Source organism: Triticum dicoccoides, chromosome 1A, assembly GCF_002162155.2.
Source record: "Triticum dicoccoides isolate Atlit2015 ecotype Zavitan chromosome 1A, WEW_v2.0, whole genome shotgun sequence".
NCBI classification, from domain to species: Eukaryota; Viridiplantae; Streptophyta; class Magnoliopsida; order Poales; family Poaceae; genus Triticum; species Triticum dicoccoides.
Window position 1 is genome coordinate 10,042,760 of NC_041380.1, and position 8,500 is coordinate 10,051,259.

At 46.6% G+C, this 8,500-nt stretch overlaps 2 protein-coding genes across 2 annotated transcripts; one reads left to right on the top strand and one right to left on the bottom strand.

The window, feature by feature from the left end:
* The first annotated feature begins 1,482 nt into the window (after nt 1-1,482).
* On the top strand, nt 1,483-2,616 carry LOC119289043 (cytosolic sulfotransferase 5-like). The gene has a single exon (XM_037568742.1). The coding sequence runs from the start codon at nt 1,484-1,486 to the stop codon at nt 2,477-2,479; it is 996 nt and encodes a 331-aa protein (XP_037424639.1). The 5' UTR covers nt 1,483; the 3' UTR covers nt 2,480-2,616.
* Nucleotides 2,617-6,674: 4,058 nt separating this feature from the next.
* Nucleotides 6,675-7,838, bottom strand: LOC119290160 (epoxide hydrolase A-like). Its single transcript, XM_037569282.1, has 2 exons — nt 7,126-7,838; nt 6,675-7,004 (listed from the first exon to the last, which is right to left on the bottom strand). The coding sequence occupies exons 1-2, from the start codon at nt 7,836-7,838 to the stop codon at nt 6,758-6,760; spliced, it is 960 nt and encodes a 319-aa protein (XP_037425179.1). The 3' UTR covers nt 6,675-6,757.
* Nucleotides 7,839-8,500: the final 662 nt, after the last annotated feature.

The window sequence follows — 8,500 nt, forward strand, 5'->3', positions numbered from 1 at the left end:
GCCATGGCAACTAGAGAAGGAAGGCGATGGAGGTAGGGGATTGAGAGGTAGGAGACGGTGGCGGCAGGTCGGTCTGGGGATCGAAAGAAGTCCGGGACGACTGGCGTGTTGGGTTGTGCGGGCAGCGCGGTCGTTCGCCTGGACGTGTGGGCGGTTTTGCCACACACCGAACGTGCGGGCTGTGGCTGCGCGCGCCCGGACGTGGTCTTGCGGGCGGGGTCGTCTCTGTGCCACACATGGCGTGCGGCACAACCACCCGATATGCCACACGTGTGGCAATTATCGGCGTCCTAAAATGAGGGCTGGAAGGCTTCAATATGGACTTTTATACCATTGGGCACATGAGCGGCCTAAGGTGGATCTATGGGCCGGGCCAGAAATTCAAAAAGGGCCGGAATTTTTGCACTGCCTATATTTTTACCGGGCCTTGACGAAATTGACGAATTTCGGATGAAAGTCGGAAATCTCGGACAAAATCTAAAACTTTGTCTGCTGTGACCAAAAGCATCGGTCAGGAAGTTCGTCGAACAGTGGCAGTCCGGATCTGTGCCAACAGTATGGACATTTCACCATCTACAAGATGTGGTACTAGTCCTCCTACTTGGCCGTCCTTTTTGAAAACTGACATATATATATCTCTAACACCTAGATGAGAGTTGAGAGGACCATGTATCTCAAATCTTTCCTAGTTAGTGGCCTGGCAGTGGTGACCTCATATGTATTTTACTACTAGATGGTAGGCAGGTAACCTGCTCCGCATATATAACATTTTTCGCCTTGGCTCTGTTTACAACAGACAGCATCTATTCGGTGTCATATTCCCTGAGTATTCATTTAACCCCAATACATTCATGCATTCTGGTGTAGTGTTAAAGCGTCAACTGCCAATTAAAATATCATTTCGTTTGTATGTACCTACAACTGTCACTTTTCTAATGCATACAGGACACTACGCAACAACAGAATGGAGATGCGCTGTGGGCTAAATATTGTCTTCTTCAGCCTAGCATAATGCAAAAGAACACCAAGATGCCGAATTTGGAGCCGAGAGATGCTCATTTCTTAGGATGTTGTCGTTTGTGCAAAGTTTAATCTTAGCTGACTGACATCGTCGTCATTACAAACATTAGCAGTAAGCATCTTTCAGCTGCAAACATCCAAATCTAATCAAACTCCAGGACAAAGACTGGAATCATTTCATTTTTTGTAAGGAATCGATGAAAATTTCGTGGCATAACAACGTGCAGTTATACACAATCCGGCCAACCTACTCCGTACAATATATTGTCTCTTCTACCAACTGCCTCGATATGACTTAGTGGTTTAAAAAAATATAATTACGGTTGTTTCACCCGCACTAAGCAGTTCAATCTACTGCTATATATCACCAAACAGACACCTCTAATAGCTGCACAACTGCCTGCACCCAAGTAGCATATCCATTGAGCAAGAGCTTGTGAGCTTCACTTCACCGCATCAAACCATGGAGTGCATTCCATTAGGGAGTGAAGAGAGTGCCAAGAAGGGTCCACCTGAAAATGTTTCATCCGAAAGCCTTGAAGATTTCATACGCACACTACCAACAAGAGAAGGGTGGTCACAACCAATGGTTCTATACAAGAACTACTGGTGCAGACCTCACCTGATTGGTAAGATCATGCAACTTCAGGACTCCTTCAAGCCCCGCTACAAAGACATCATCCTCGCCACGCAACCCAAATGCGGCACAACCTGGTTGAAAGCCCTTGCCTTCACAATTACCAACCGTTCTCGTTACAGCTTCACCGACCACCCTCTCCTCACTAGCAATCCTCAGTACCTCGTGCCATTCATCGAGATCCCTGATAATGGCAGGGACCACACCTACCTTGAAACACTCCCTTCCCCAAGGCTCCTCTCCACACACATGCCATTGTCGATGCTCCCACCAGAGACTAGCTCGCACGGCTGCCGGCTCGTGTACCTATGTCGGGAACCCAAAGACGCCCTGGTGTCAAGGTGGCACTTCGAGAATAGGATAGTGGAGGGTTCCAACATAGAGCTGGTAAAAGCTTTCGATATGTTCTGCGAAGGATTCTCCCCTTCTGGCCCGTTCTGGAACCACTGCCTCGAGTACTGGAAGGAGAGTCTAGCAAGGCCCAATGAGGTTCTTTTCTTGAAATATGAAGAGATCAAGTCGCATCCAGAGCAGGTCGTTCGGCAGCTTGCGAAGTTCCTGGGAGTGCCACTCACCGAAGAGGAGGAAAGCTCCAGCGTTGCTGAGAAGATGGTGAAACTTTGCAGCTTTGAAAATCTTACTAGCCTGAAGGTTAACCAGACTGGAGGTGTTGACCATGGCAACAAGATTTATGTCGAGAATTCCGTGTTCTTTAGGAAAGGCAAAGTAGGGGACTGGGCGAACCACATGAGTGAGGAGATGGCAGAAAAGTTAGACCATGTCGTCGAACAGATGCTGAAAGGATCTGGACTAGCCTTCTAATTTGTGCTAGAATGTAATCTTTCTTCTCTTTTCAAAGGTCTGGATAGTGTTTCTTCTCCAGACTACCTTTCTTTATTCTTGGGCTTGTTGAGCTGTTCCCCCAGCATGACCCTCTATTGTTTCCGTGCTTTGATTGCCATCCCCCTCCCCTCTGTTTCAGTTCTTGAACTGTTGTGACAACATGTATGTTGGTGGTTTGTGCTTTATTTATAAAGTGTGGCGTAAAGCCTTTTTCAGTATATAGTGTTTATAAATATTTTTTCTGGCATGGGCTGCCATGAGAACCAGAGCTTCAAGAAATCTTCGAGGAATACAATGGAGCCTACTGAACAGTCACTGGCCTTGGCGACATGGATCTTGATACCATTCACCTCCAACGTCTGGTGGATGACACCATCCAATGTCATTTCCGTTGCCATTTCACCTTATATCTTATGTGTAACTGATTATTTGCTTATTTATATTGACAGCTAGTTGTTGCAAATTGTGTTAAATTTTCTTGATGTATCATGCAGGGCATCACTACTAGAATTGGCACGTTTTACGGGCGTTTGCATATTTGCCGAGTGCATTTTGTCGAACACTCACCAGCAAAGGCTGTGGTAAACCAGGTGTCCTCAAAAAGCGCTCAACAAGGTTCACACATTTGGCGAAGCCTAGCCTTTGCCGAGCGCCAACGAGAAAATATAAGGCAAAAACATCGGCTCGCGGCAAAGGAGCGGCCAGCGGGGACCCAGCAAAGCTCTGCCCCCCGTTAGTTCCGTTCCTCTTTCCCGAGTGCTTGATAAATGGCACTGGGCAAACCATATTTTTCTTTTCTTTTTGTTTATTTTCTTTTCTTTCCCATTTGTTTTCCACTCTTTGTCTTTCCTACCCTCTCTTTTTCCCGCTATCTCTCTTTCAGCCCTTTCCCCCACTCTCTTTCTCGCAACTTTCTCCCGCTCAGAGTTTTCCCTCTGCGTTTCCATCACCCTTTTTCTTTTGCCCTCAAGACCCTATATATAACCCCTAACCCAAATATGTTTGCATTGGTGTGTAAGTTCATCCTTCTGTTTGTCAAATACGACGGTAGCCTGAGGACTCCTTGGGTGATGGCATCTTCTCCAATAGGAACTGAATGACATCACCTAAGGAGTTTCTCGTGGTACCACCCTATTTCACCATATTTCCTCCATGGCCTTCACGAGTTTCCGTTTGATCATATCCTATGTTGTACCCTCTTCTATTGCCGCATTTTTTTCCTTTCTACTGTTTGCAAATGTCCTGATGTATTTATGTGCTGTTTGCATCTGGAACAAAGCATGAAGCGCAAGCTTCTCAAGGCACTGCATCTTGGAAACTGCATGCTGCTAATGGGCAATTGGGCAGGTCAAAATTTGAACAAAGTTCTACCAAATACTGCTGTTTTGCCGCCGATGATTTGGCAAACTTTGAACAGATTGCTGATGATAAAGCATTGCCAATGTTAACAAATTCTAGTAGACTTACTAGATTGTATTAATCCAATGGATGGTCCCCGCATCCATATCGCCGCGGCCGCAAAGAATTCTCCCCCATGTAGCCATGCCTCAGCCGCCACATCTCAAATTAGGTCACAAAAAAGACGACCAACCGATAAGAGGACAACATATGCATCCATTCAGGCCTACAAAATTTTATACCGTACTCTACGTGTACACCTGTAAACGCGAGGAGTGGTCATGTACTTCGTATGGATTGTGTTGACTGACTGAATACATAACGAATGGCGTACCACCATCCCGCGACGCGTGCTTAGCCGGTAACTGTCTCCGCCAGGAAATCCTCTCTCCGTTAGAGGCCCATTGTTTCAAACACCTGCAGCAATTTTATCCTACTAGAATGGTGAAAGTATGAAGCTCTGTACTATTAAATAGAAGTCAAATATAACTCAATATTGATTTTGTGCACCATTTTCCAGTAAAGAAGGTGTTCCACCATTATGCATGTCACCCCTAAATGTATAACTGCAAAATGCAGCTCTCTCTCCCTCGCTGGAAAATACTGTATCCATGGACATGGATGGTTTTAGCTTCCGTTGCCGAGCAACCATGTAATTTATTGTTTGGTTGGCACTTGAAAACTGACATATATATCTCTAACACATACAGTATATGAGAGTTGAGAGGACCATGTATCTCTATTTATCATCCACATACGATTTCTTCCTAGTTAGTGGCCTGCGTGTGGTGACCGTGACCTCAGATGTATTTTAGTAGTAGATGGTAGGCAGGCAACCTGCTCCACATATATAACATTTTTTGCCTTGGCCCTTTTGACAGCAGACAGTGTCATATTCCCTGAGTATTCATGTATATGCTTACATTCATGTATTTTGGTGTAGTGTCAATAGCCAATTTAAATGACATTTCGTTTGTATGTACGTTTAACTGCCACATTTCTAATTCATACAGGACACTACGCAACAATACAATAGAGATGCACTGTGGGCTAAATATTTTATTCTTCAGCCAAGCATGATGCAAAAGAACACCGAGATGCTGAATTTGGAGCCTAGAGATGCCGTACGAGTAGACACACCTTACCTTGGAGATATTTTGATTGATCTAAGCTATACCTGGCCATGGGTCGGGCCGGGCCGGGCCTAAAAAGCCCACGGTTGAAAACTCAGGCCCAGGCCCTCACAGGCCCTTCCATCGGGCCTACTTTTCAAGCCCAAGCCCGGCCCATCTGGTAAAAAGCCCTGAAAAGCACTTAGGGCTTAGGGCCGTGGGCCGGGTCTCTTCCTTAAAATGCCAATATGCCAAGCCCAAGCCCGTCCAGGCCTTGTTGGTGGGCTCAAAACTCAGGCCCAAGCCCGGGCCACGAGAAAGCCCATCGAGCCTAGGCCCTGGATTTTAGGGTCGGGCCTGGGTGGGCCGATAGGGCCGGACCGGAGATGGCCAGGACTAATCTAAGCATTATACTCCCTCCTTCCATATATGTAGGACCTAATACATTTTTCGAGGTTGCATTTTTTTTTGAGAGAAATTTTCAATCTATTCATCAATCATGGGAGTACAGAGAACACAAGAGGTAATAAAAATTACAACCAGGTCTATGGACCACCTAGTGATGACTACAAGCACTGGAGCGAGCCAAAGGCGCCGCCGCCATCGCCCCTCCATCACCGGAGCCGGGCAAACCTTGTTGTAGTAGACAGTCGGGAAGTCGTCGTGTTAAGGCCCCAACGGACCAGCACACCAGAGCAGCAACCATCGCCGATGAAGAGAGATGTAGATCGGAAAGATCAAACCTGGAACCACACAAACGAAGACGAACAAAAACTGGATCCAAATAGATCCACCGAAGAACAGCACCGACCGAATCCCATGAGATCGAACGGAGACACATCTCCACACATCCTCCGACAATACTATTCACACCATCGGGACAGGGATAGGACGTGGGAGGCATTATTGCTATCGAGGGACATCGCCGCCGCCACATAGCCCCAACCAAGACGTTCAACCTAGCAAAAATGAGAACGGGATCCCTCCCGTCAGCGGGGGGCCGAGATCCTCCGCACCTCCACAGGCCAAAGGCCATCAGAGGCGGGATATTGATAATATTAATAATATATAAGATGTATAATATGAAAATTATATCATTACAAGCTCTTTCCACATACGAATTTGATGATGTGCTTTATATAACTTGCATGTCATATATTATTGTTCTAACATGTGGTCAAAGTTAGTCTCGAAAAACGCATTAGTAGCTGGTATATATCACGAAAATCCTTTTCTGCTCATCTGCACCCGTGTTGAATAAAAAAATAAAAAATACTAGAAAAATTCAAAAAATTCCATTTTTTTCTATGGTAGAAAATTTGATGCGTGAGGTCCATCTCAAGTTTCAAATCATTTGAACAACTGAGTAGTTCTCGTCAAGAAAGACAAATTCAGGGTCTGTAAAACAGTTTACTGTTCATGTACTGTTTTGACCCGATTTGTCTTTCCTTCTGGGAGCTACTCAGATGTCCAAATGAGCTAAAATTTGGAGCGAATCTCACGCAATAAATTGTCTACCATGAGAAAACATTGGAATTTTTTGAATTTTTCTAGTATTTATTTTGAATTTTTTGCTGACCGGGTGCAGATGAGCCTGGGCACCGAATCGCTGCACTCTATATATCTCTCTTATTAAACGTGGTGAGGGTACAAACGCAGCCCATCAAACCCAGACGGAAGAAACCCAAAATTGAACATTGAAAGACCATACGCAGAAGCAAAGGAAGGAAAAGCCTTTGCGCTTTCTCTAGAACTTTTTGAAGAAATTGTAGATGTGTTCCGTCACCTCCTCTGCCTTCTGCAAGTGTATGTAGTGCGCGCCGCCGGCGATCACCACAACCTCCTCCAGACCCGGCACGTCGCCCTTGAAGTCGCCCTCGAGTACATACTTCTGTACCGCTTTCGATTTGCAGCTCATTGCTGTCTCCCCCACCATGAACTTTGTGGGCACAATCACCTTCGCGGACGCCCAAGGCGCCATCAGCTCCCAGTTCCTTCACCACCATGATGTCAACATGTAGATTCAGCATCTCAGAAATTGAGGCCAGTTAGCTAAGCAGTGAAATCTGACATGAATGGAAGCAATAGTACGTATATACGAAGTCCTGTTCTTACAGGTCGAGGCAGCGGCTGGAGTTCATGGCGCCCGAGAACCCCGTCTCATCAAACTTGGCTGCAACGTGGCCGACGTACTCCTCGGAAAGCCACGAAGGCAGCGGGATGACCTCCTCCGTCGTGCCATACCACTCTTTAGAGAATGAGCTCGCCCCGGTATCAAGGGTTGTCAGGAGCTTCTTGATGATGAATTTGGTTTCCATCTGCGCAAACTCCGCCTCCATAGTGCCGGGATCCTGCATACGGACGAGGTAGTAGCCGTCGCCGTAGATCCGCCGGAAAGCCTCCAGCGGCCTCATGGCGGGGTTGCGCGGCATGAAGGCCACGCTCATGTTCACCAGGGCGCGCACCCGTTCTGGCCGGAACGCACACATCTGCCATGCCAATAGGGCGCCCCACCCTTGCCCCACCACAAACACCTGCGGGAGGGAGAGGGCGTTGAGGAGACCGACCATATCGCCGACGAGGTGGAAGGCGGTGTAGGACGAAGGGGACTCCGGGGCAGATGAGTCACCATAGCCGCGGAGGTCCGGGGCCAAGCAGCGGTAGCCGAGCCGGGAGAGGGACACAAGTTGGTGGTGCCATGAGCACCACAGCTGCAAGAAGCCGTGGAGGAATAGGATGGAGCCTGCTGAACCGTCGCCGGCCTCGGCAACGTGGATCTTGATGCCGTTCACCTCCAACGTCCGGTGGGTGACACCATCCAATGCCATTGGCGTTGCCATCTAGCCCTTATGTCTTGTGTCTCAGTTATTGCTTCCTTATTTATATTGACAGCTAGTGGGCGCTAATTTTTAATTATGCTCTAACTTTTCGCACAGGAAAGACAAAATCTGAATTTGGAAGTAGTGATGGGCGAATATTAGGCACAAGATGCTATAGCTTTGAAGACCTTGTCGTTGGGTTGTCTACATATAACTGGTGATGTCATCATTGCCTGGAGTGGCGAATCCTTTGGAGGAAATGGGGATAGTACTGTGCCCATACAGGGCAAATTTTAACATGTCCCTCTCTCAAAGACAGAGAAGGGCAAAACCTACTCTCTCAAAGACAGAAACGTTCTCCAATTTTTCTTATTACAGCTTGATGGGCAAAACCAAAGCAACTAGAAGCAGCAATTAAGAACTAGTAAACAACTGCATCGGAGCCAGACCCAGCGCTGAAGCCCATCTTCATTTTAGTCTCCATGAATGGCAACCAATCCATGAATACTCATGTCCTTAATTATAAAATGTAGATTATTCTACTACCTTTTATATTTTCGAATTCTTGCAAGGAAGTTCATGTCGATACATCTAATATATAATTCAGACAAAGAATTGTTGTCAAAATAGCTCATGCATACAGCAGATCTGGGGATATATACATCGTTTTG

Bases quoted from the DNA above. Each gene is read 5' to 3' on its own strand.
- LOC119290160 (XM_037569282.1), bottom strand. From the start codon at position 7,838: ATGGCATTGGATGGTGTCACCCACCGGACGTTGGAGGTGAACGGCATC. The intron at 7,005-7,125 runs GTAAGAACAGGA...ATGGTGGTGAAG, and splicing joins TCCAGCCGCTGCCTCGACCT to GAACTGGGAGCTGATGGCGC.
- LOC119289043 (XM_037568742.1), top strand. From the start codon at position 1,484: ATGGAGTGCATTCCATTAGGGAGTGAAGAGAGTGCCAAGAAGGGTCCA.